Source organism: Rhineura floridana, chromosome 3 (assembly GCF_030035675.1).
Source record: "Rhineura floridana isolate rRhiFlo1 chromosome 3, rRhiFlo1.hap2, whole genome shotgun sequence".
NCBI classification, from domain to species: Eukaryota; Metazoa; Chordata; class Lepidosauria; order Squamata; family Rhineuridae; genus Rhineura; species Rhineura floridana.
Window position 1 is genome coordinate 150,774,333 of NC_084482.1, and position 27,201 is coordinate 150,801,533.

The window sequence follows — 27,201 nt, forward strand, 5'->3', positions numbered from 1 at the left end:
TGAAAAATATGCCCTGCAAAGTATAATAGATTGAAAGGGGCTTATTTTTAAAGATGGTTATTCCTAATATAGTACAATACTCCAGAAAGATTCCCCAATATTAACAGGTCTGGTCAATCTTTTCTTTAAAAATCCCAGAACAGAAGCCAGCCTGTAACATACCCAAGTTTCTGGTTCCATTGCTGTTAATGCCTAACAAAATCTGCCTTCTTGTAATTTAAACCTATTGTTTTCTAACACCTTCCTCTCTATCCTTGGGAGATATGATGCCAAATTTTTCTCCTTTTTTAGTATTTGAAATGTGTTACTAAGGCGGTGGAGGAGAGAAGAGCATTCTATCAGGCTAAGCTATGCATATAACACCTTTTGCTCACTCTATTTTGTTTTTGAATTTTAATAGGGAGCCAAAGGATCACCTGGGATCAAGGGAGAAAAGGTAAGATCGCTTGCATTCGCCGGGACTTAGACTCCACTATTATAGCAGTTGGACCTAATGAAGCGTCCAGAGCACGGTCTTGTCCTTATTTCTTGGATGAATTTCAGTCTGTGCAGCTTGAGGATGTTGACAAGATCCTTGGAATGGTGCGGGCGACCACGTCTGTGCTGGACCCTTGCCCCTCTTGGCTGGTGAAAGCTGGCAGGACCGGAACCGCCGTCTGGGCCAAGGAGGTGATAAATGCCTCTTTGAGAGAGGGAGTGGTCCCTGACTGCCTAAAAGAGGCAGTAGTGAGACCACTCCTGAAGAAAGCCTCCTTGGACCCAGATAATTTGAACAACTATAGACCTGTGGCGAATGTTCTGTTCCTGGGCAAGGTGCTGGAGCGGGTGGTTGCCGGCCAGCTCCAGGGGCTCTTGGATGACACTGATTATCTTGATCCATTTCAATCCGGTTTTAGGCCCGGTTTTGGTACCGAAACAGCCTTGGTCGCCCTGTATGATGACCTTTGTCGGGAGAGGGACAGGGGGAGTGTGACCCTGTTGATTCTCCTTGATCTCTCAGCTGCTTTTGATACCATCGACCATGGTATCCTTCTGGGAAGACTCATGGAGTTGGGAGTTGGGGGTACTGCCTGGCAGTGGCTCCGCTCCTACTTGGTGGGTCGTCACCAGAGGGTAGAGCTTGGGGAACATTACTCGACACCCTGGACTCTCCATTGTGGAGTCCCACAGGGATCGGTACTGTCCCCCATGCTCTTTAACATCTACATGAAGCCACTGGGTGCGGTCATCAGGAGTTTTGGGGTGCGTTGTCATCAGTATGCTGATGACATGCAACTCTATTTCTCCTTTTCATCCTCCTCAGGTGAGGCTGTTAACATACTAAACCGTTGCCTGACCGCGATAATGGACTGGATGAGAGCGAACAAACTGAAGCTCAATCCAGACAAGACTGAGACGATGTTGGTGAGTCCTTCCCCTGCCCAGATGGTGGATGTTCATCCTGTTCTGGATGGGGTTACACTCCCCTTGAAGGAACAGGTTCGTAGCTTGGGAGTTCTTTTCGATCCTTCCTTGTCACTGGAGGCCCAGGTGGCCTCGGTGGCATGGAATGCTTTCTACCATCTTCGTTTGGTAGCCCAGCTACGTCCCTATCTGGACGGTGATGACGTCACCTCTGTTCATGCTCTGGTAACTTCTAGATTGGACTACTGCAATGCGCTCTACGTTGGGCTGCCCTTGAAGATAATTCGGAAACTACAGCTAGTCCAGAATGCAGCGGCCAGACTGTTGACGCGGACCAGAAGGTCCGCTCATATAACACCTGTTCTGGCTCGTCTGCACTGGCTCCCTATTTGTTTCCGGGCTAGATTCAAAGTGCTGGTTTTGACCTATAAAGCCTTACACGGCATGGGACCGCAATACCTGGTGGAACGCCTCTCCCAATATGAACCTACCCATACACTGCGCTCAACATCTAAGGCCCTCCTCCGAGTGCCATCTCATCGAGAAGCTCGGAGGGTGGTGACTAGATCTAGGGCCTTTTCTGTGGTGGCCCCCGAATTGTGGAACAGTCTCCCCGATGAGGTGTGCCTGGTGCCGACGCTGCTATCCTTTCGGCGTCAGGTGAAAACCTTTTTATTCTCCCAGGCATTTTAAAGTGTATTTTAATCTGTTTTTAAAGTGTATTTTAATTGTACTTTTTATGTTGTATTATGATGCTGTTTGCTTTTTGTTGTTGTTTGTTTGTTTTTGTTTTTTGACTTTATTGTGTTTATTGTAGTTATATATTGTGCTGTTTTTATCTCGTGTACACCGCCCAGAGAGCCGTCAGGCTTAGGGCGGTATATAAATGAATAAAATAAATAAAAATAAATAAATAAATACAGTGGCTCTCATGAATTTTGTTTATGCTCCTGTTGATCAAAGTCCAAATGTTTCTTACATCTTTAAGATGTGATTCTTCTGTCCATGTACAGTATTCTGAGATGTTCTCAACTTTACATCATTCCAAGAATCTGTCAGTAGATAGGAACTCAGCAGCAATCAGAATCCTGCCCATAAATGGGGACTAAGGGCATCCAGGTTTCAGTCCCAGAATGTTATATCCTGACTATCCAGTTCTGGTCTGGCTGGTAGCCTGTACAAGAAGTAATAACTATTATCAGGACCTCTTCCAGTCCAAGGTTAGCGGGACTCTGGACAGTTCCCACTAAACCTTGCTTGCTGAGTTGTCTCAACCAGGGTCCAGAGTTATCTGAGGGCTTAAGAAGGGTGGGAGGACTTTCTCTTCCAGTGGCTACATCCCCTTGGAAGAGCTGTAAGCAATCTTGGAAGAACTGTAAGCAATCTATACCCTATTCTTCTGCCACACGGTCCTGTGTGGTTGTGGAACAGGAGAAGCTGCAAAGCCCTCAGACTGTGAGGATGATGGGACAGCCGTGTTCTCAGTACAGGACAGTGTAGAAGGGAGTGCTGAGGGCTCCCTCTTGAGTGGGTCAACTGATGTATAATCTGAATCTGAATCCTCCTCAGGTTGACATTGGGACCTGAAGTATGTGACATGACATCATTCAACTTGCTTACCAGGCAGCAAGCCAAATGAAAATGGACTAAATCCTGCCCTCTGTTCCATGTGGTCCAATAATCATTAGGGCTCTTAGTATAGTCTATTGTAGATCCTATTTACACATTATCTATGCACACCACATTTTTTTCTTTCATCTGCACCATTCAGGGTTCACCTGGGATTGGCCTCCCGGGACCTCCTGGACAAAATGGACCTCCAGGTTTAAAGGTAATTTCCTGTTGACCTACAAGTAGTGTGCAACCTTTCACTCCTTTACATAGTTTTATGATACACGTTTTCAAACCTTTTCAGCACTACATCTGTTGGACAGCTCCTGCAGAAGGAACTTTGTAATTCTTGTTATAGTTTACAAATCAGACCTAGGAAAAAAGAAACATCCAACTGCTAGTTATATCTTAGAATACATAACCAAATACACAGATCAGGAATGTTAATGTTCCATAGCTAAGGTTGTAACATCAGGAATTGCTCTATTCAGTACTATATCCCAAGCCCTGGTTTCTGCTCCTCTGGAGTTTTGGCTGAATAAAAATGATATTTCAGTACTTTTGTCTAAATGTGTATTGAAAAGGGTAAAATAAAATAAAAAGTAGGGATGCAAACCTCTTACTTTATAGCTTCTTTTATGAATTTGTAGTGAAAATGGTTGTCAAATGTTTGGGGAGGGGGAGAAGGGGGAGTGGCCACATATCTTCCCTATTTCTGGATCTGATATCATGTCTTGTGCTTTCTTTTCAGGGAGACCCTGGCTTGCCTGGCCTCCCAGGACCTCCAGGTTTGCCCGGTGTGGCTGGGGTTCCAGGACAGCCAGGTCTGAGAGGAGAAAATGGACTGATTGGCCAACCAGGACCTTTAGGAGAGAGGGTAAGGGAAACAATCACCACTATGCTCCATGTCCTATGATCTGCTTTCCTTTGTTGTCAGGATAAATGAATCACAGTCTTCAGTAGCCACAAGGAACAGCACTAACACACCAATGTGTGGCTGTTCAATGGCTGAGCATTAGTCTCTTGCCAAGTGCTTTGATCTTGCGCCCCCAGCATTGGCAGATGATTCTGGAGCTCTCCATTATGATGAACGATGCCCTAGTTTATATGGACTTGTTCATAGCCTTTGAGCAAGCCAGCCTGGATATAAATGAAGTGGAACGTCATGTGGTTCAGGGTTTTGGTTCACTGGAAAAGGATTGATCAATCATAGCCCAGGTTAATAAAAGCTGAACTGACAGCTATTTTCTTTACTTAGGGCCTGAGTGGCTTGCCTGGAAGAGAGGGCACTGCAGGATCTCCAGGGCCACCTGGGCCACCAGGGCCACTGGTATGTATTTAGATATTTGGAATGTTGGTGCAAGGCGAGGATTGGATTATTTAGCTAGTTTTTAATGTATTTTATACTGTTTTGTAACCCTGGGACCTTCTGAGGAAAGGCAGGTAATAACAGTTGCAGCCTGTCTGGATCCTTCCCCATGTGTCACAATGTTGCCTGTGTGTGTTTCTAGGCCAGTGCTGCAAGATCAATCTGTTTTCTCCCATCACTTTATTATAGGGTGCACAAGGCATCCCAGGAGTGAAAGGTGACAAGGTAAGCCCTGACTTTGTCCACTAGCCTCCAAAAGCTCTAAAACAGGAGGGAGAGATGCACATGGCCTCTTAGTGAGTTTACTTCTGTAGCTTGTTTTGTACAGGGTGCTGTTTCCCAGAGCTGCAAGTCCTCATGAATCCCTGTGCACAGACTTTTTCATAGAATTTGGTAGAATCTGGCAGCTTGGTTAAGTAATCTAGATATCTCAGTTTCCAGTGTAAAAATAGCAAGTTTTGGCTCCTAACTTGCAGAAAGTTTGTTTCTGCACAAAATCACACAACATAAGTCATAAAAAGAAGAACCTGTGAACAGCTACACTAATGGGAAACTCTTGTTTTTTCCATTATTAAAGGATTTTTTTTAAAAAAATGTACCTTTAATATGTTATTGAAATGGAAATGAACTGTCTTCAAATCAATCCCGACTTATGGCTACTCTGTGAATAGGGATTTCATGGTAAGTGGTATCCAGAGGGGGTTTACCATTGCCTCCCTCTGAGGCTAGTCCTCTCCAGCTGGCTACGGCCTGCTCAGCTTGCCACAGCTGCACAAGCCAGCCCCTTCCTTGTCCACAACTGCCAGCTGGGGGGCAACTGGGCTCCTTGGGACTATGCAGCTTACCCACAGCTGAGCCACTCACTGTGGGGGTGATCTTTATTATTATTATTATTGTTGTTGTTGTCTTTATTTATACCCCGCCATTTTTCCAAAACTGGAACTCACGGCAGCTTCCAGATAAAAATACATATAATTAAAAACATTCAAAGTCTACATTAAAATAAGATTAAACTATTTCCAATATTAAAACCCATACACACATATAGCTAAAAGAGTTCAAACTAATTTAAAAATAATATAATAGATATTATAATAGACATTAGCTGGCCCTTGGCACCCAGGAGACACAAGCGGGGATTTGAACTCACAGACTCTGGACTCCCAGTCAGGCTCTGCTCCCCACTGTGCTATACCAGCTGTTAATATGTTATTACTTAAATTATATTAGGCTTTTTGTTTTTCTTGGAAAATACTTTGACAAAGTTTGAGAATCATGAAGTGGATGGAAGCTTTTGCTAAGTTGCTGGTCCCTTTAATTCACTGAGATTGCAGATATCAGCAGGAACCCATACGGAATTTCAGTTTCCTCACTTTTTCTGCTTTTTAGGGGGGCACTGGTATTGGACAGCCAGGTGCTAGAGGTGAGCGAGGAGATCCAGGACCACGGGTATGTATCTTGATTCTGCTGCTCAGACTCAGACCAGAACCCATGAGAACCTGTGGGGTTGAATCAGCTCACCTAAATATATAGGTACGGCAATATTGTGGAGGTCTAACTTTATCAGATGAGCAACAAAAGGTTAGGCGAAGCAGCTGACTGTGTGGAACTATGCATGGTTTGAAGGGAAAAGCCGTAGTGACCTTTTAGTTTCTGTTTTCCATGAGGAGGAGGAACAGATATTCAGGGTCAGCTGGTGAAGACCTATTATAGATTCTTTGATCCAAGCTTAGCTTTCTTTAGAAGAAACTATTAGTAAATCATGAAGAAGCCATAGTGTGCCATCTTCTAAAGATATCCTTAGCTTAACTATGATGCTATATCTGCTTGCTGCTTGTGGTGAGAGATTCCCACTTTAGGTTTGACTACAGCTGCAGCTGCAGCCTCTTCCCCACCCTATGTTCTTTCCTTTGGTCTGGTTCAATGTTCTTTTTTCTCAGGGTGAAGATGGGCGCCCAGGGTTGGAGGGCGATCGTGGGCCTGCGGTAAATATCTGACTTCCCCTCCTTTCTCTGCTCCCTCAAACCTGAATATAAGCATTTGTTGCCATTCTGAAATGTCATCTCTTTTTGTTTTGTTTTCAGGGTCCTCCAGGAAACAGAGGAGAGAGAGGTGACAAAGTAAGTAAACCTTGGGGGGGGTGAGGAATTGTAGAGGGGAACGAAGGGGGGAAAAGGCTGCCTTCCTGCCCTTCCTTCATGGTGATCATTGAAATAATATTTTTAGTAATGAAATTCTGAATTGGGCCAGTAGAGGAAGACTAAATCAGGTTGTTTGTCTCCTGGTGTTACCTGCTGATTGTCTGCTTGCTACACAGCCAGTCTTGGGCTATGGGCAAAGGGAAACACCTTTTTGGAGAGACTGGGACCAACCTCTGAAGCATAGTCATAATATGTCTCCTTTCTTCACATTGCTTATCCAGCCTGGTTCTAAACCCAGGGCACAGTGAAGTCCAGTAGATTCACATGGCATTTGGGACAATCAGGCTCCTTCTAAGTGACTTGAGGCAAGGACTTGCTTTTTAAGATTATGCTGTAAAGTGCAATAATAAATATTTGGAATAATATTAACAATCCACTAAACATATTTACAGTCGGCTTACTCTGAGGCCTTTGGAGTAGAAAATAATCTGAATGAGTCTGGAATCCTGATAATTGTGAATTCTACAGATTTATTTTTAACCTTCTCTTCTAGGGAGATGTTGGGCTTATGGGGGCAAAAGGAGACAAGGTGAGTACTCTGTGATAGGATTGTGCTGACTGATGATTGAATGTAGCCTTGTGGAGTTCCAAGCCAAACCCTTCAAAGCAGGGCAGGAAAAAACACTTACCTGCTGGCAGAGCTACTTCTACAACCCAAATGTCTCCATATGATACACACGAGTCTGGCCTTGGGAAAGAGGACATGATGACATTCACTGAGAATCTTCCATGACACTTTCACATACCTCCAGTTGTTCTGCTTATAGTGAGTTAAGCTGAGTTTATATGGGGAAGGGCACTGTGGAGGAATGAGGGGTAATTTACTTCTTTACTCCATAATAACAAAACCCAGCTTCTCCTAAACCTATGCAGCTGCCACCATACAGTCTCAGTTATTCCCTCTGAACCCTTAACTTACCTATATTCCAGTAACTATGGAGTACAGGCATGGTACAAAGCCAGTCAGATACAGATATTATATTTAAAAATCCATTTATGTTTGTTTATTACAAGATTATTAAGTACACAGGCTTATCTGGTTACTTTAAATTAGTATTGTATCTGTAAATGAATATATGATTTGTTAACTTGTTACTGTCACTTTAAATACCAATGGCTTATATTCAGTACTATTAATGTTATACATAGACAGCTTTAAGGAAGCAGTTAACCCTGTTAAAACCATTTAGCCAAATTGCCCTTTTATTTTCCCCACTCCAGTTAATCTCCACCAACACTATACTAGAACTGTGGACTGTGCTGGAAGCTTCTTTTTCCAACTCTTTACTGACCTATTGGAGAGCCAGTGTGGTGTAGTGGTTAAGGTGCTGGACTATGACCTGGGAGACCAAGGTTCGAATCCCCACACAGCCATGAAGCTCCCTGGGTGACCTTGGGCCAGTCACTGCCTCTCAGCCTCAGAGGGAGGCAATGGCAAACCACCTCTGAACACCGCTTACCATGAAAACCCTATTCATAGGGCCGCCATAAGTCGGGATTGACTTGAAGGAAGGCCATTTCCATTTTTACTGACCTATTGAAGCACAGGTTTGCCTTGCTGTACTGCCATGGAAATCTTACCTCTGGTACTCTGACCAGCCACCAACATTCCAAGCTGCTTCTCTCTTCTCTCCCTCAGTTCTCCAGACGGGGTCTCTTCTTGTCTTTTCACCTAAGCTAAGTGATTCAGCTATCCCCAGCACGTCTTCTATCATTAAGCCACTCCACCTACCTCTCTCAGGTCATCTTCTTCTTTCCTGATCCTGTTCCTCTGCTTTCATCATCTTCTTCTTCTGGCTGATTCCACAAACACCAAGCTCTAATTCACTCCTGCTGACCAGCAGCCCTCCATATGTATACTTCTTCTGGCCCTCCTAGTCCAGCCCCAGCCAATCACACTGTCTAACTGAAAATTCTAAACTTGCACCCACCAATCAAAATATGCATACCTACTATCCTTTATTTGCATACTGAGAATTGTGACTCACAGCTGTCAGTTAAGGCCCCACGTGACAGTTGAACTAATTTTGAGTGGGCCAGACAGAAAATTTCCCATATCAAATACTTACAATGTACATTACAATACATAAGTCAAAACACCTTATATTAAAACTTAACTCAGGTATTACTGAATTTCTTCACAGGCACATACTTTGAATGCAAAAGGTCCCAAGTTCAATCCCCAGCATCTCCAAGTGGGGCTGGGAATGACCTGTGAGTTAGATAGACCAATAATAAGGCAGCTTCCTGTGTTGGTATAATTTTTGAAATGTATTGTTACCCAAGCTACAAGTTAATTCCTGACTCCACAAATTGCTTTCATAGTTCTATAGCTGTGAGGCAAACTAGTGTTCTCTCTCCTGGGTATTATTTGTGCCTTGGATTGTGCCATGTTATAATCAAAAGTTTTCATTGATGCATCCTTGCCTGAAAATTTAAGCAGAAAGTGATCTTGGCTCACATGACAATGGGAGGCCAACAGGAGTGGGGGAATGCAGCAAATGATTTGATTGGTATTGTATTCTTTCAATTACAGGGTGATACTGCCATTGTGGAGGGCCCATCAGGTGCTCGGGGGAACAAAGGGGAGACAGTAAGTGTCATGGCTGCGTAAAAAAACTACCATTGAAAGTCCTTACATGGCATTGATCGATCTAGGGCCTTTTCTGTAGTGGCCCCTGACTTGTGGAATAGCCTCCCCGAAGAAATACGGCTGGTGCCTACGCTGCTATCTTTTCGGCGCCAGGTTAAGACCTGGCTATGCTCCCAGGCATTTTAGTGTGTTTACTTTTATATTTCTGTGGTTTCTGTTTGTGTTTATTATTGTTCGGCTGTTTTTATTATGATATTTTGTATTTTAATCCTTTTGTACACCGCCCAGAGAGCTATTCGCTATGGGCGGTTTAAAAATGAAACAAATAAATAAATAAAATAAAATTGAATTTTGCATCTCTAGTCTTTTCAATGAGCTTTCCTTTCTTGTACTTTTTAATGTTCCATCCAATCCCAGTATCATATCATTTGTACTTTTCTTTTCTGACTACGCTGCTAGTTATTTACTGATAATCCCTCTTTCTCATCCTTCTCTAGGGAGACCGTGGCCTAAAAGGAATGGAAGGGGAGAAAGGTGACAAAGGAGACCAAGGCATCCTTGGAGAGAAGGTACCAGAGCAAATCCCTGGGCACCTGTTTCCCTGGGGGTGGAGGTGGGGATTTAGATTGGGTTGGGGTTACCTGTGGCTGAAGGCAGTGAGTGGATGTGGCATGGGCCCATATTTCACAAAGTTAAAATCAAGGTGCCAAGTCAGAACAAATAGCAGGTGTAACTTTTTGGCCTGCAGTATACTACTGGGATATTAGCAGGAAAAGCTGGAAGAGAGGGAGTCAAAACTGCATTCTGCAATTTTTTTATTTATTTAACACAATTTATATACTGCTTCATTGTAAAATACCTTTAAACAGTTTACAAACATAGGGAGCATTGTATTTATTTTTATTTCAACAATTTATACACTGCATAACACCTTAGTCTCTAAGTGGCATACAGTAAGGTTATAAAAAGAGAAAGATAAAATCAATTAAAATTAACTGTAAAATCAGAACATTTGCTTAAAATGCCTAAAATAAAATGGTCTTCACCAATCGCCAGAAGCCCAACAGGGAGGGAGTTTGTCTGATCTCATCTGGCAGGGTGATCGTTGTTGTTATATGCGTTCAAGTTGATTACGACTTATGTACCACAGAATTGGGCCCACAGTACTGAATTCACAGCTCCTGGTGGAAATGAGGCATGCGTCTGAGCCATGGGAGCACTAACAGTGATTCCCTCTAAAAACCTCAGTGACTGGACAAAGACAGCATGGGATGTGTTAGTGTCAGGGATTGTTAAAAGCAATATGTGAGGAAAGGCAATTGCTTCAGTGTGTCACCGCAGAGTGTAAATGAGCCTAGTAACCACCACTGTTTCCTCTGAAGAGAATTACAGAGAGAAAGGGAAACCGTTTATAATGTATATTCATGAAAAGGCAAAAAACCTTGCAGTTTAAGAACGTACCTATAGCCCACAGGACAATGTCTCAGAGAGGAGGTCAGGTCTCCTGCTCCCCTGGTGCATTCACTATAGCTGCCCAATTTCCCTGCTTTTTAAAGTTTGATAGAAATATCTGTGGGATATAAGTACGTTCTTAAACTGCAAGGTTTTTTGCCTATTAGTCTGCTTTTTAATCCGGGAGGTAAGAAATGGGATTCTGTGCAAGTTTGCTGAAAATGGATTGATCATTTGCATGCTTATTGAGTTCAATGGGTTTTACTCCCCTGTAATTATGCTTAGGATAGGTGAAACTGACCACAGGGGATGGGAGAGGGAGGGAAGGGGAAGAGGGAGGAAGGGCAGAGGGCAGCAGGGGGATGGGAGCAGGCAGGAGGGGGGGAGGTGAAGGACAGGTTTGATCATTTGCATGTTTATTGAGTTCAGTGAGAGTTACTCCCATGCAATCATGCTTAGGATAGGTAAAACTGAGAGGGGGGAGGGAGGGAGGGTTGGATTGGGCAGTGGAGGAGGAAGAAGGAAGAGGGGAGGGGCAAGTTTGATAGAAATATCTGTGGGATATAGGTATGTTCTGAAACCACAAGGTTTTTTGCCTATTTGTGAATTTCTCTGCTTTTTAATCCGCAAGTTTGCTGAGAATGGACTGATCATTTGCATGATTATTGAGTTCAATGGGATTTACTCCCATGCAATCATGCTTAAGAAAGGTAAAACTGACCATGGGGAGGAGGGGAAAGGGGAAGGAGGGGATTGGAAGGGGATGGGGAGGGAAGGGCAAAGGAAGGGGGAGGGAAGGGGCAAGAGGAAGGGGATAGGAGAGAGGAGAAGGGAGGGTGAGTTTGGTCATTTGCATACTTTTTGAGTTCAGCGGGATTTATTTCTGTACAGTCATGTTTAGGACAGGTGAAACTGACCTGGGGGAGGAGCAGGGAGGGGAGGAGATTGAGTGGGTGGGCACTGGGCAGAGGGGAAGCCCCTTTCCTTTCCAAAAGGAAAACATTATGAACAGTATCATTGCTTTTCAATTTCCCCCACCTTTTTATTCTACAGCAGGCGCATATAGCCTCCCACCCAAATTTAAACCAAACCTGTCCCTGGCCATATCCACATCAGACTGTTGTTTCACTTTAGACAGTCACGGCTTCTCCCAAAGAATCCTGGGAAGTGTAGTTAGTGAAGGGTGCTGAGAGTTGCTAGGAGATGCCCTGTTCCCCTCACAGACCTTCAATCAGAGTGGCTGACTGTTAAACCACTCTGGCCACTGGAACTCTGCCAGGTGAATAGGAGTCTTCTCTCAGCACCTTTCACAAACTACACTTCCCAGGATTCTCTGGGGGAAGCCATGACTGTCTCATGTGAAATCAAAGTCTGGTGTGGGTGTGGCCCCCTGATTAACCAAGCCCAGCAGCTGTGAGTCTGGCTTTTAGAACTCTGACTGTTGGTTCTTACTAAGCATGCCCGACGTTATCATTGAGTTCAATGTAAAATGTTTTCCCCTCTTTTTACACTTTAAACTCTCAATTCTCTCTGACTGTTTTGTGTATCACCATGAAAATTTAGAGGGTTGTTAAGCAAGCGTTTCTGAGTTCAGGACTATGTTTTGTAAGGTTTTGTGTTGAAATGAGCTTATGGGAAGCATCGGAATGGCATGGGGTGTATTTTCAGTTTAATATTGTGGAATGTGAAAAATCCATGCTAGCTATAGTATATAGCCACTCTTATGAGCTGTATAATATGGTAGCACAAGTATCGCTGTAGCTTATCTTTAGGTATATCTGGGCCTGAACCCATTTCTCAAGACCATAGAGCAAGCCATTAATCCTTGGCCAGCCCTCCAGGGCCGCATACCAGTGGTGGGTATGGCCATCTCCCTCTCCCTCTCCACTCACTCGCTCACTCACTCACACACACACACACACACACACACCATTGCCCTCTTCACTCATCAAATATTCTATTTGATGACTGAGGAGGCGGCAATTTGCATACCCATGAAGCCACTGGTCTGGGCAGAGAGATTTAAACATCTCTGTCCACCCCACCATCATGTGTAATTTTTATTTATTTTTGCCTCCACTACCAAAATAGGTGGGGCTGTGGGGAGGATCGAGTGCTCGAGGGGCCAGATAAAGCTTCTGGGGTGGGGATTAGCCACCCCTGCTGCAGAATGACATATAAGAGGAATAACTGGTTAGGCATAAACTCCTATACACTGGAGCTAGGAGTTATCCTGAGTTAGGGGAACTCCTGCAGTTGGAGTTAGTTTCATGTGGAGGAGAATTCTGGTTTCAGCCTGCAGTAATTTTGGAAACTGTTTTTTTCCCCATTCAGCACCAGGAATTGGACAGCCACCTTCTTTTCTCTGTTACCCATATTTTTCAGTAACCATCACTTTTAACCCACAGGGAGTGAAAGGTGAGCAGGGAGAGAAAGGATCAACAGGATTCCCAGGTGCACGTGGTCCTGGCGGACAGAAGGTAAGTAAGTGTCTTATTATTCATGGCTATGCATTCACATGCAGGAATCCACACTTGCTAATGCATATACAGTCATAGATTGTCTACAACAGCCCATCCTAATGGTAATTCATTGTGATTCATACTACTACTACCATTTCAAACCGCTCCTCCTGCCGACCAAGATCTCATCTTCTTTTCAAGAATCAGGGCAAGTTCTTTGAAGCTGCTGCTTGCAAGAGTGATACCATCTTGGAATGGCTTGTGCATGTGAGCAAGTTCAAAGATGGCAGCAGAATGATGCCCCTTTTTTAGCCTTCATAGTTTTTAGAGACTCTTGCTAAGACTGGTGAGAGTTTTAATTTAAATTTTGAAGCTGAAATGGCCAGCTCTCTAGCCTTTGGTCTTTGTTATGTACATACTTGTGTACAGGTTTCTACTTTAACATATTTGCCCATTTGACATCTCGCGGTCATACTGAATGTTTCCATCTTGTGTCTTTGCCTTTGCATAGGGTGAAGTTGGTGAGTCAGGAGAGCCAGGAGAGCCGGTGAGGACTTCTCATATGTTGCTGTTTTTGGCCTCTCTTGTGCAGATCAAAGCCTGAGACTCATGTTACTTTGCCTTCATCTTTATCCCTCCAGGGTCAACCTGGGAAGGACGGCATCCCAGGAACCAGAGGGGAGAAAGGAGACATGGGACCTATTGGGATGCGAGGTCCAAAGGTGTGGTGTGGCACGATTTCATTTCTTTTGTTTATCTCCCTGTGATCCTTAGAGATGCTCTCTAGACTGGGATATCTCACATGACACAAAACAGAGGGAAGTGGAACACACTGGCAAAGATGTTTTAAGATACTTGAGAACTATCAAAGGGGAAGTTTAGACTTCCCACCCTTAGGGTGGTGGTGGTGTTAGTGGGGTTTTTAAAGGTTTCTTAAAGCCTGATGCTGTGTGTATTATGAAAAGGTTTTCTTCACATTGACATCAATAGACATATGTAAAACCTGCCTCGGTAGCTCATCAGAAATGGACATGAAGATCCTTGGATCAGACAAGCAGAATATATCCTCTGCTGGCATGGCACAATGGGTAAAGCCTTGGATTAAATGTGGGAAATCCAGATTCAAATCCCTTCTCAATAATGCAGCTTAATGGATGGCCTAGGGAAAGTCATTATTTTTCAGCCTAGCCAATTTCACAGGATTGTTATTGTGCTATTGTTGTCAATAGGTTTGTGGTTGTATTCTAAAACCCCAATAAAACATTTTCAAAAGAATTGCAAAGTACAGTGTGCACTGAATAGTACTGTAAAAATGGTTTAAAATTAATTTGTGTTCTTATATATCTCTTCTTCATTTTGTAGGGGGACCGAGGAATGAAAGGAGCCTGTGGTCAAGATGGAGATAAGGGGGAGAAAGTAAGTGCCAGAGCTCCTCTTGGATCGCTTTTGCATTTGAGACATGGTGGTTCTCCCATTTAACTGAAAAGATACAGAAAAGATTTTATTGAGAAGAGTTCAGGTTATGCTGCTAGAACCACTAAGGAGAAGGAGCACTGTTTCTCCCTGGAGAACAGCCCATCAGATGGAAAATAGCGTCACCTAGTGTCAGCAGGCAGGAATCGTATGTTTTTTGAGGAAGCAGCAACCCTCGCGAGACCCCAGACCATTCCTTCTTCCTGCATCTAGGTGGATCATTTTCTCCTCGCTTCTAAGTAGCTTCATTTGTCCAACCTTTCTAACCTTTTCTATTATTTTGTGTTCCTGAAACCAATATCTTCATTTCTAGCATCAATGCCAAGTAGAGCCATTTGTCTCCCACTCAACATATTCAGCATCTTGGGCACTCATCAATACACACAGATCAGCGATCTCTTTGTCCCTGGAGAGGGTCTACAATGTTGCATCCACAGTGACGGCTCTTTGCTCCTCCCCCTCAGTGGATTTAATGGTCATGGCCAAAGTCCTGGGCCTTCTGATTTCCACAATACAGATCACTCCTTGGGCTTGGCATCACACCAGGGCCCTGCAGTGGACTCTACTGCCTTTCCAGGACAAGACTGCAGCCAGTACTCACCGTCCTGTTCATTTACCTTGCTCCCTCGGTTATGTCTCAGGTGGTGGGCAGTGCGTGTGAATCTCCAGAAGGGGATACCATTCAGGGACCCTCCTTGGACTGTTGTGGCAATGGATGCTAGCCTATTGGACTGGGGCGGCCATTGCCTGGGCAACTACATTCAAGGACAGTGGTCAGATCAAGAAGCTTACCACAGTATAAACTGGCTGGAGCTTCAGGTGGCAAGCCTTGCCAGCCACTTCACCACCAAGTTCAAACTTTTTCATGTCCTGTTGTGTACTGACAATACTACTGTGAAGGCACACTTCAACAGGCAGGGGCGTACGCGGTGTTGAAGCCTGCAGCTCGAGACAGCCTCTTTCTTCAACTGGGCGGAGCTACACCTGTCAGTGCAGGCAGAGCATTTGAGTGGCGGCTTAAATCTCACAGCAGATTGGCTCAGCAGACAACAGATAACACTAGGAGAATGGAAACTACATCTGTGGATCTTCACACAAATAGAACAGCGTTTTGGCAGGATAACTCTCGATCTGTTTGCTTCCTGCTGGAACTATCAAGTGCCTTGTTTCTACATGGAGGTACCATATGGACGAGGCAGAAGGGACAGGCGCCCTGTCAATGCACTGGCCTCAGGGTCTACTTTATGCCTTCCCCCCCCCCATGCCTCTCATTGCACGTTGCCTTCAAAAGCTACAGTCAGACAGGGCAGAGCTGATCCTAGTAGCGCCATTCTGGCCTCACCATCCATGGTTCTCGGAGTCCTCTCAGTGGCTACACCATGGACGCTGCCCCCACAGCGGGACCTTCTCTCACAGGGTCCAGTTAATCATAAAGAACCCACGTGGCTGAAACTGACGGCGTGGCGATTGAGCACCAGTTCTTGAGACGTTCGGGTCTCTCTCCAGACATAATTGATACCTTCCTGGCAGCACGGCAGCCCTCTACAAGAAGGATCTACCAGTCAACCTGGAAAGCTTTTGCCCTGTGGTGTTCACGTAAGGACCTACGTCCTTCTAGAGCACAAATTCCTCACATTCTGGGGTTTTTGCAAAATGGTCTCCGACTAGGCCTTAAAGTGAATACTTTACATTGACATGTCTCAGCCATCTCCTTGGTCTTGTCACTTCATCCTTCAGGAACAGTTGGGTCTCATCCACTTGTCAAAGGTTTCCTTCATGGGGCAGTGGCCTTTTGTCTGCCAGTTGTCCATCATTTCTCCACGTGGAATCTCCGTAAGGTCCTGCAGGCACTCTAGCTACCGCCTTTCGAGCCTTTAAACACAGTACCTCTGCGGATGCTTTCACTGAAGGTTCTTTTCTTAGGTTCTTTTTCATTTCTTGGGCTGGCTTCAACACCTCGAGTTTTCACCAAGCTCATGATACCATTGGTGACACAACTCAGGCAACAGAAAATACACAAGACGACCTTTTGATCAGGTCCCCATTACTACTTCAAGCACAAAGTGATATTCAGCAAATGCTGCTCTGTCTGAGGAGTCACAGATTCCTCATCAATGCCAATGAAAGCCATCTGGTTCACCTAGGAGCCTTGATAGACACCTCCACAGGGATTATCACCCCGGCATGAGACAGAATAGCCAAGATCCAGGCCTTAGTCTGGTCTCCCATATTACACAGATTCGCAGATCTGATGAGCCTAGAACATCTGCTTGGCCTCCTGATAGCTTGTATGGACCTAATTCTGTGGGCCAGAGCTCATACCAGACAGCTACAGTGGCTCCTGCTTCCCCACTTGGATGCAATTGCAGCAAAAATGTGCAAGTCGATCTGGCTGCCTGCAGCTCTCAGACAATATCTCCAGTGGTCTTTGCCTCTCAGACACCTTCTGAAAGGAGTTCCACTCCTTTTCCCCCAGTGAATTCTGGTCACAACAGCTGACGGCCTTCGTGGGTGGCGTGCCCACTGCCTGCATCTTACAGCTCAGGGGACCCTGGGCACAGGGGAGAGAGGGCACATCAGAAATTGGTTGGAGTTCAGGGCAGTGGCCCTTGCCCTCAAACACTTCAGGAACATACTCCTTCACAAACACATATTAATCTTAACCGACAGCATTTCAACCAAATGTCATTTGAACAAACAAGGAGGATCCAGACCTCTTTCCAGCCAGCAGGGCATCATAGAATCAGCAGAACGCAATTTGGCCTCTTTGACAGCACAACACATCAGAGGGGAGGTGAATGTGACAACAGACTTCCTCAGCAGACATCAGATTCACCCGGGGGTATGGACTGTCAGCAACAGAGCATTCGAACTGTTTTAGGTCCATCTGGGGTATCCATTCCTCAATTTCTTTGCATCTCATCACAAGACCCCTTTTACTCAAGATACCAGGTTTCAGGAATAAAAGAGACAGATGTGCTCAATGCTGTGGCCTCAGGGCCTCCTGTTTGCCTTTCCTTCGACTCCTGTCCTTGCAAAGGTACTTCAAGAGGTCAAGCTAGAACAGTCAGAGATCATTCTGGGCCCTCAATGACCCAGGAGGCTGTGGTTGTCTGAAATCCTACATCTAGCATTATCTCCATTACCACACCATCTCTCCACAGATCTTCTCACACAGCATCCAAACAAACATCCAGATCCCGGATGGCTCAACCAAGCCACATGGAGATTGAGCTGCAGATTCTCTACTAGCTGAGACTAGCACCAGCAGGCATAGTCACTATGCTGGCATCCAGATAGGCTTCTACTAACAGGATTTATGAGGTGACATGGAAAGCTTTTCTCAGTGCAAAAAAAAAAAAAAGGACTTTAAGAAGCTGGAGATTCCAGTCACTATGTTTTTTAAAGGACGGCTTAGACCAAGGGCTTAAGCTCAATACCTTGAAGTGTCAAATAACAGCTCTGTCATCAGTTTGTTCAGGCCTGGATGAATGGCGCTCTCAGGCCACCCATATGTTAAACATTTTTTATGAGGGGCAACTCCACTTTCTCCACCCATGATTCACAAGTTTCCTTCATGGAACCTTAACAAGATGCTCAATGCCTTTACTAAATCTCTTTTTGAACCACTGGCCTGTGTGTCACTACGATTACAACAAGGATGATCAGGGGACTGGAAACAAAGCCCTATGAGGAGAGACTGAAAGAACTGGGCATGTTTAGCCTGGAGAAGAGAAGACCATGGGGAGATATGACAGCACTCTTCAAGTACATGAAAGGTTGTCACGTAGAGGAGGGCCAGGATCTCTTATCGATCATTCCAGAGTGCAGGACACGGAATAATGGGCTCAAATTGCAGGAAGCCAGATTTTGACTGGACATCAGGAAAAACTTCCTAACTGTTAGAGCCATACGACAATGGAATCAATTACCTAGAGAGGTAGTGGGCTCTCCGACACTGGAGGCATTCAAGAGGCAGCTGGACAGCCATCTTGTCGGGAATGCTTTGATTTGGATTCCTGCATTGCGCAGGGGGTTGGACTTGATGGCCTTATAGGCCCCTTCCAACTCTACTATTCTATGATTACTGTCTTTTAAAGTAGCATTTTTGGTGGCTATTACTTTGGCCAGGAGAGTGGCAGAACTCAGTGCTCTGTCCATCCAGGGTGATCTCTGCATTTTTCATACAAAGTAGCATTCAGGACAGACCCTCCTTATATCCCTAAAGTTAATTCTACCTTTCATAGCTCTGAGGAACTGATCCTCCCTTTCTTTTCCCGTAGCCATCACTTTCATCTGAAAAGTTATGGCACAAATTTTGATCTGAGGCAGGCACTTAAAATTTACATGAAATGCACCAAGACATTTAAGTTGACCACTAGTCTGTTTCCTTCCATGCCTCCACCATGGAAAAAAAAGCCCAATTGGCAACCATTGCCAAATGGATCAGAGCCTGTATTGCATTAGCTTATGAATCCCAACTGTTTAGGGCTTCTGGTCACATTACAGTTCATTCCACCAGGCAGTAGCAACTTCTTCCGCTTTAGCCATCAACACCAGCATTGCAGAAAGCTGGGCAGTACCATCTGCATTCTCCACACACACTCTAAAGTGGACACTTACACTTCTGTTGAAGCGGCCTTTGGATGGTGTGTCTTTCCATCGATACTACCTTCATAGCGAGCGAGCTGCAAGTTCCCACCCAAAATGGACTGGTAGGTCCCAATGTCTGCTGGGAAAATGAAACGTTGGTCACTTACCATGAATGGTCTTTTTTTGGCAGACGGAACCCACATAGCCACTCCTCACCCTGCACTCATCCACTCACTCTGTCAATGCATAAGTTCTTCTTATTAGGTTATCTGTTACGCTGTTCTGTTTTTTCGGGCCGGGCCCAGGTTTGTGTTAATGTTTTTCTAAGGTTTTACTGCACAGGTCCATAGAGTCTTAGGGCTGGGCCAGAAGGGAAACTGAGGAGATGCTGAGAGGGATAGGAGGAGGAGCATTCAAATTAACAAGAGAGATTTCTTGCCTGGGCTAGAGGAGACTGATAACCCAATGAGGGCTATGTGGGCTTTGCCAGAAAAAGATCCTTCACGGTAAGTGACCAACATTCCAATCTACATCCTGAACATGATGGAAGCAGCCATGTTTGTTTTACATGGCTGCCGTGTTCGCATATGAAATGGTATGTGTGTGTGTGCTGGCCTAATTTGTACATAAAAAATAGTGCACAGGAGCTGAGCTGTTCTGCTTTACCTCCCCTCAGTATGCCAACCCAGGCACTTTTCTACATTTTCAAATGCCAGAAGTGACTTCAAGTTCTGAAACATGGAGAGGCAAGGTGGAAGGGGAGACTTCATGTGCCCCTTTTGATATTAAACTTAGACCCCACCTGTTTTATATGAAATGGGGCAGGCATGTCAAGAACAAACCTGTCTGTCCCCATCATATCTAGTTTGGCCCTTAGTGGCCTTGTTGTTGATGATGGGGAACAGACAGAGTAATGATAATACTGGCAGAAACAGAGGAGGGAGGTGAAGAAATGCAAGCCTCTGAAGAGAGAAATTCCCTAGTGCTGCTAAGGAGGCATTTGGAATGGAACTGAGGGAAAGGGGTGTTCTTCCTGCCCTCAAGCCAGTCTCAAGGTACAGGGTTTCCCTACACGAGGGAAGAGGCTAGAATGTTCTCTAAAGCGCCAGATGCTTCTGAAATGTTGCCCTGTGCAGGCACAGAATCTATATATGTAACTACACAAAGATCCACCGCCCAGCTGATAAGCCATTAGTTGGCTAAAGTGGGGAAAATGTTTCTGTTCCTCAGCAATCGTAATGTTGAAAAGCAGTACAGGGATGGCAACCTCTGCTGCATCAGGATCTCTGGGCAGGGGGTTATCCTCCCTCTTCCCCAGTGATCCCAATGCAATTGAGATTGCTCTGTGTATATATGTGTGTGTGTGTGTGTGTACTGAATGTGTGTGTGCTAATGGCTCTGCCCACTCCTTGCCTTATGTGGCCCTTTGAGACAAAAAAGTTGCCCATCCCTGTCCAAGAGAGAAGCAATCCCTCATCTGAAGAATGTGCTCAGGACAGACAAAAGAAAGTACTTCATGCAGCACATAGTTAAACTATGGAATTAGTTTAACTCCCACAAGAGACAGTGATGGTCACCAACTTGGATGGCTTCAAAAGAGGATTGGACAAATTCATGGAGGATAAGGCTGTCAGTGGCTACTAGCTATGATGGCTGTGCTCTACCTCCACAGTCAGAGGCAGTATGTTTCTGAAAACCAGTTGCTGGAAACTGCAGGAAGGGAGAGTGCTGTTGCAGCTCAGAACCTTCTTGAGGGCTTCCCATAGGCATTTGGTTGGCAACTGTGAGAACAGGAAGCTAGACTAGATGGGCCATTGGCCTGATCCAGCAGGGCTCTTATGAGTGTGTGATCTCACTATCATGTTCTATCTGTTCTAGGGAGAGCCGGGCTTGCCAGGCCGAATGGGACTTGCTGGAAGGAAGGGTGACTCTGTAAGTGTTCTCATCATATGCCAATGAAGCAGTGTGGCAAAGCATATGTTGGGAAAGGTCAACTTACTTTCTGCTTTGCTTTCCTAGGGAGATGTGGGCATGCCTGGAACCCCAGGAATCCCTGGGAAAGAAGGTCTCATTGGACCCAAGGTATGGAGTAGAGAACATTAACGTGGTCTCAGTAATGGGCTGGATGAGGGCCAATAAACTGAAGCTGAATCCCAAGAAGACGGGGGCACAGAGGATGGATGATTCTTGGGTCTGGGAAATCAGTGCTCTGGATGGGGTTGCACTGTCCCTGAACGAGAAGGTACAAAGTTTACCCAACATCGTCACTTGAGACTTCATCTGGTTTGCCGGCTGGTTCATCATTCCTATACAGGGATAATTAGCCATGCTGATCCATGTTCTGGTAATCTCCTGGCTAGATTGCTGTAATGGGGCTGCCCTTAAAGACCATGTAGAAGCTTAACTGTGTGCAGAACTCTGCTGCTAGAGTTTTGTTGAGGACAGCTAGAGTTCTTCATATTACACCTATTTTGAAAGATGTACGCTGGCTGGCTATGTGCTTCTGAATCCTGTTTAAGTTGCTGGAACTTACTTTAATGCTCTAAATGGGTTGGACTCATGCATGAAGGAGTGCCTCTTCCCCTGTCTAAACACTAAAAGTGCTCTCTCTCGCTCTCTCACACACACACCACTACATAAAAATAACCACCCTCATGACTCTCTCTTTCAACTTCCTTTTTAACCAGTCCCCTCATTGTTGAGAAGTTTCCTCTTTTGAAAAAAAAATGTGACGGTGTTTTGTGTTTCACATAGGATGACCTTTGGAAGAGACAGAGTGTGCCCTCTCCTTTTAATATGGAATGATGAGTGTCCCAGCAAGCCAACTGGCAAATTCTTTGACTTCTCTGTGATCTGTGTCTTTGACTGCCTAATTATGTTTTTGTCTTTTTGAAACATTTACTCTGGAAGTACATAAGTCAATCTAAGAAGTTTGTTCCAGTCATACTCTTAATCAATATGCTGGTTTTTATTATTAGGGTGACAGAGGATTTGATGGCCAGCAGGGATCCAAAGGAGACCAAGGAGAGAAAGGGGACAGGGTACGTTGTTCTTCCACTGGGAAGTGGTGAGCTTTGCTGGTTTCAGTAGGATCAAAGCTAGTCTCAAACTGCTGAAGAATGTGATAGCTTCCCCGTGTGGCCCTTTTCTGTGTTCTTGCACACAATGTGATGCTCTCCCACATGCACATCCTGTTTTGTACACATTTGGCAACTCTGAGAATTTCCCTTGTGGAAGCTCATTCATTGCTCTCTAAAGCTAATGATATTCAGTTGTCCATGGCAGGGCCCCTCAGGACTTGCCTGGACAACTAGAGGTCTTGTGATCATGTTTGGGCCCAGCAGAAGACTGTGAATACTGACATGAAAATTAGTGTACAGTATTAGTGCCCATGCTTCACCACATGGAAACAAGTTTGATTCCAAAGACAGCCTTACTGTCTACTAATGTCATATAACCTTTGCTTACATAATGATTATTAGTATTTGAGTATAAGAGATAATTCAGATCAAAGACCACTGGCTGAAGAATGCACTTCAGCCACCCACAAAGAAAAAAAAGTAATGATTTTAAAAGCTGGCTCAGACACACATTTTGATAAATGAAATAAAATCCTTATTCAGACAAGATAACAGCCTGTTTCATTTCTAACCAAACATAGCAGAAATGATCAAGAATTGACAAATTGTTTAAAGAAAATTATTCTATTTAATCTCTTAAGTTTTTCACTTCAAATAGCTCCAAAATTTGGTGCCATAAGCATCTGTGTCAATATTTTAACCTCAGAAACCTTGGTGTACTTTTCTTTTCACCTTTACTCCTTCAAAATCTTAAAACTACCTGAGCAGACTAGGGCTCCTCCTGATTATCTCCATCATGAACATTCATCCTGATTTGTTTGCACAAAGCTTGCATGGAAATTAAACTATGTCTGCTCTTTATTGAGTATTTGTTCTGGTTATTTTGCAAGGAGGCTATATGACAAAGAGCATTCATCCTCATTTCTTTGCACAGAGGTTATACATGTTCCATTCAATCAGTTGTTATCCCACACTTTTTGTATATTTTCCCATCGCTTTCCTAACTGCAAAAAGTCCAGGGTTTTTTTAGTGAATTTGTTGCATTAGAGCACCAAATATGCAAAATAGTGATAGTCTAGAAGTCTGCTTTCCTTCTAGATACAAGCAACTGTTGTTTCTAAGAAAAGTTACTAAATAAAAACTATATTCAGATATTTACATTTTTTAAACTTGTTTTACAACCTGTCATCAAGACTTGCTTTTGTATAATGAATATATAACTTCTCCTTCTGTCAAAAAAATGTCAGTAAAAAGTGTGGCATGTGAAATGAGGATGTTGTCTACATATAAATATGAGAGACATGCTTCATTCAAGCATATGAAGATGACAAAAATAATTGATCTATAACTCAGAAGCAGTATTATGAAATGAAAATGAATAGTGGGCCAGAATGCAGCCTTGCCGTACACTGCATGTATGCAGGCCCTCCCTTAGCATGTGCGGGGCCTGGGACAAAAGCAAAGTTGGGGGGCCCCCACATTTGCTCCGGGTCACAGTCTTGGCTGAGTCGCCACCGTAGGTGCGCAGGCACCAGTCCCAGAACTGCCAGCCCAGCTCGCTGTCCCCGGGGTGGCTACCGCTCGCTGACCGCAGCAGGAGTGGTGGTGGCGGCAGCAGCTTCAGGATGGCGGGCGGGCAGGCAGGCAAGTGAGCCCCCGTCCCGGGCAGAAAGAGAGCAAGCGAGTGCTGCACCCTGCCTGGCGAAGGCTAGCAGGCAGGGAGGGAGGAGCCGGCTGGTGAGCAGATCACCAAGCATGGGGACCCCCAAAGCGCGGGGCCCGCTTCCCGATGCCTAGGGGCAGCTCTGCATGTATGTATCGGACTGGTGTACCACCCTTTGAAATAGTTGTAAGTTCAGGCGAGATGGAATGCCTTTCCTGGATTTTTTTTTTTAATTACTGTTATTTGCTATTTCATTTAATTTTTTCTACAGTGTTGCTTTACTGATGTATTGCCTTGTTGATGTATTTTTATATTTTTGTTTACTTTTTCTGTAAGCTGCCTTGAGGGCCGTTTGGCCGAAAGGCAGGGTATAAACATTAACATAACATAACATTAGGCATCTACTGAATGCTTCCCATCAGACAGCAAGAATCTTCTTGTGGTTAATTGTTGTAAACAACTGTGATAACATTGGAATCCTCCAGTCAGTGAATTATATATTTTTTTAAAAATGCAGGGGAAAAATCTTATTCTTATTGCTTAAACTATTTTCGTCTAGGTGAGCATAACAGAATATTGACCCTATGCACAAGCAAGGCAGTTAATTTTGTTTGCTGGTGAAATTACTGTGTCAGGATTGTTCCTAATGTTTATCTCTGTTTCCTAGGGTGCTCCAGGCATTATTGGTTCTCCAGGACCCAGGGGCAATGATGGACCTCCTGGACCTCCTGGGCCTCCTGGAAGCATTGGCCCAAAAGGCCCAGAAGGGATTCAGGGGCAGAAGGTAGGTAGCCGTAATCTGGGAGTCAATTTTGTCCCCTGCTACCTCTTGAAATCCACATCACTGCAAATGTTGCATTTGAGTCTCAACAGGGAGATAATGTGCAAGCAACGAGAGCCTTCCTTTTGCTAGACCCAAATGCAGGGGAAATCTTTGGGGCCAGAAGAGCTGAGCAGGGAGCTTCTCTTCTTCCCCTTTCTTATCCCCATCCCTCACATAAAATAGTGACAATCTGGAGTCACCCTATGTTTCTTCAGAAAGGGGATAGGTATCCCTTCAAACTTACCTTCTTCTCTGTCCTTTTTCTTTGTAAAGGGCTATGTAAAGGACTATATAAGCAGTTCCAAACTTGAGAGGTACAACAAGAAGTGCTCAACTTTGAAAGATTTTTTTATTTAATGAAACAAAATAAAATGACTGTCTTGGTGTGTTTGATTTCCATTGCAGGGTGAAAGAGGGCCCCCAGGAGAGTCAGTTGTAGGAGCCCGTGGAGTTCCAGGTGTGTCAGGAGAAAGAGGAGAGCAGGTTTGTAAAGAGGTTCTTAAGCACCTTTTGTGTAGGCTAGCTCCCAGGATGCTTTATTTGTCTTGGAATAAAGTAGGGATGGGCAAACTCCATCAGTTCCGATTTGATATTATTCAGATTTACCCAGCATGCACTGGCCATCCAGTTTGTTATTGTGGACTTTGATCTATTGAGCTAGGTTGCCCTGTAGGCCCTGACATACACTGATGACATCAGCAATATGCATCTTGGCAGGATTACGTAACTGGTAAATCCTTTCCCCTTGAAACACACACACTACCTCCATATTTCACAGCAGATTTCATCTGAATGAGCTTTAACATCTCCTCCTGGTGAAATGAGGTAACTTTATTTGAAAGGAAGCTTATTTCAGCCTCTCACAAGGCTGGACCTTTTTAAAAAAATCATTTTTGTTCCTTTTTTATGAGCTCTCAATTTTAATTTAGAGAGTCAATTTCTAAATGCTTTCATGAATAATAGTACATAAATAAATATTTCAAGATTTATTTATTTTATTTATTTATTTTATTTAATTTATATACCGCCCTAAGCCCGAAGGCTCTCTGGGCGGTGTACAAAAAGATAAAAACAAGCAATGTATAAATACAATAAATACAATAAATCAAAAAAACAAAACAAACAAATAATAAAGAAACCAAACAACATCCAAAATACAAAATAATAATCAAGATCAAGTCTTGTCTTGGTAACACTTGTATTTCCAAGCCATAAAGTGGAATCAGAGGGTTCCAGTTGATGGCAGCAACAATGCAACCATTGCAAGTGTGGACATTTCTCAGGCATCCTGGGCAAGGCTGGGGAAGGGGAAGAAGGAGCAACAAGTTGAGCAGGCCAGAGCTGGACAGGTCAGACGAAGCAAATTCAGTAGAGAAGCTGAGTGCCATAGGGGAAAGAATTTGGGGTGGGGGGTTTATCTGCAAGGAGGATGCCAGAAAGAGGAAAAACATTAGGGGCAGTGGGGAGGAAAGGGAGGGGAGTGACAGAATCTGGCTATCAGCCAGATGAATTTTCTTTATGTAGCTTTTAGTCATAGAAATGTTAGCCATCCATGCTCTCTATGCTGTATCTTATGGGTAAGGGACAGGATCTGGCTGCCGAACCAAATCCTTGCCTCCTCCATCCCCTGTGGGCCAAGTGTGACAAATGAGCAGGGCTGCTCCCTGTAGATCACCTGACATCAGGAGACATGTTTTCCTTTGCCCAGACAGTTTGAAATTGAACCATGCAGTCAAAGGTACAGGACTTTGCAAACATGGACAGTCAGTGGCACTTGCAAAGCCCCATGCCTTTGCAAGCACTGCCGTTATGTCAGGTGTAGAGCAGGGGGTGAAACAGCCTTATGGCCCAAATGGGAAGGCCCATTGGGCCTAATTAGGCCCATGGGCCAGAGGTTCTGAATGTCAGCCTACAAAAAACATAAAATTCCTGTTAGATCAGGCCTAAGTCCCAACTAGTTCAGTATCCTCTTCTGACAATGGCCAACCAGATGCCTATGGGAAGCTCATAGCAGGACATGCACATAAAAGCACTCTTCCGCTCTTGATTCCCAGCAACCAGAGGCATCCTGCCTCCGATACCGGTGCCTTCTCTAGGTTTATATTGCAGGTCTTCCTCAGATTGAGTATATTTCTTAGCTCAGAATGTTATTGTCTTCTGTAACTTGCTACATTCTTTTGCTGTTTGTTGACAGGGAAATCCAGGGCTTGATGGCCCCAGAGGAGAGAAAGGAGAGCCTGGCATGCCGGTGAGGAGAGAGACCCTTTAAGTTCTGGAAGTCTGAATCAAAACCTGGAAATAGGATGGGAAATTGAATATTGCTAGCCCTATGTTGGCCAAAGATGGTTGATGCAACAGTATTTCTTCCTTTAGAAAGAAGTTAGTTTTAAGGCATCAGTGCTGATTTTCTGTATTGCAGGTTTTTAGCTTTCTCCCCTTTACTTTCTTTCCATTTTGACTTGGCTGTTGCATTGGAA

The 27,201-nt window shown here is 44.4% G+C and overlaps 1 protein-coding gene across 6 annotated transcripts in view; it reads left to right on the forward strand.

Annotated features, from left to right (window-relative positions):
* The window catches only part of COL7A1 (collagen type VII alpha 1 chain), a 201,752-nt gene that overhangs the window by 162,265 nt on the left and 12,286 nt on the right, over positions 1–27,201 (forward strand). For all 6 annotated transcript variants that reach the window (XM_061618340.1, XM_061618339.1, XM_061618342.1 and 3 more), the window contains 21 exons: positions 401–436; positions 3,176–3,235; positions 3,767–3,892; positions 4,274–4,345; positions 4,574–4,609; positions 5,774–5,833; positions 6,325–6,369; positions 6,469–6,504; positions 7,079–7,114; positions 9,122–9,178; positions 9,676–9,747; positions 13,039–13,110; positions 13,604–13,639; positions 13,734–13,814; positions 14,455–14,508; positions 21,037–21,090; positions 21,178–21,240; positions 22,137–22,199; positions 24,569–24,685; positions 25,130–25,207; positions 26,919–26,972. In XM_061618340.1, the coding sequence (XP_061474324.1) occupies positions 401–436; positions 3,176–3,235; positions 3,767–3,892; positions 4,274–4,345; positions 4,574–4,609; positions 5,774–5,833; positions 6,325–6,369; positions 6,469–6,504; positions 7,079–7,114; positions 9,122–9,178; positions 9,676–9,747; positions 13,039–13,110; positions 13,604–13,639; positions 13,734–13,814; positions 14,455–14,508; positions 21,037–21,090; positions 21,178–21,240; positions 22,137–22,199; positions 24,569–24,685; positions 25,130–25,207; positions 26,919–26,972 (1,308 nt within the window). The remainder of the gene's footprint in view (positions 1–400; positions 437–3,175; positions 3,236–3,766; positions 3,893–4,273; positions 4,346–4,573; positions 4,610–5,773; positions 5,834–6,324; positions 6,370–6,468; positions 6,505–7,078; positions 7,115–9,121; positions 9,179–9,675; positions 9,748–13,038; positions 13,111–13,603; positions 13,640–13,733; positions 13,815–14,454; positions 14,509–21,036; positions 21,091–21,177; positions 21,241–22,136; positions 22,200–24,568; positions 24,686–25,129; positions 25,208–26,918; positions 26,973–27,201) is intronic.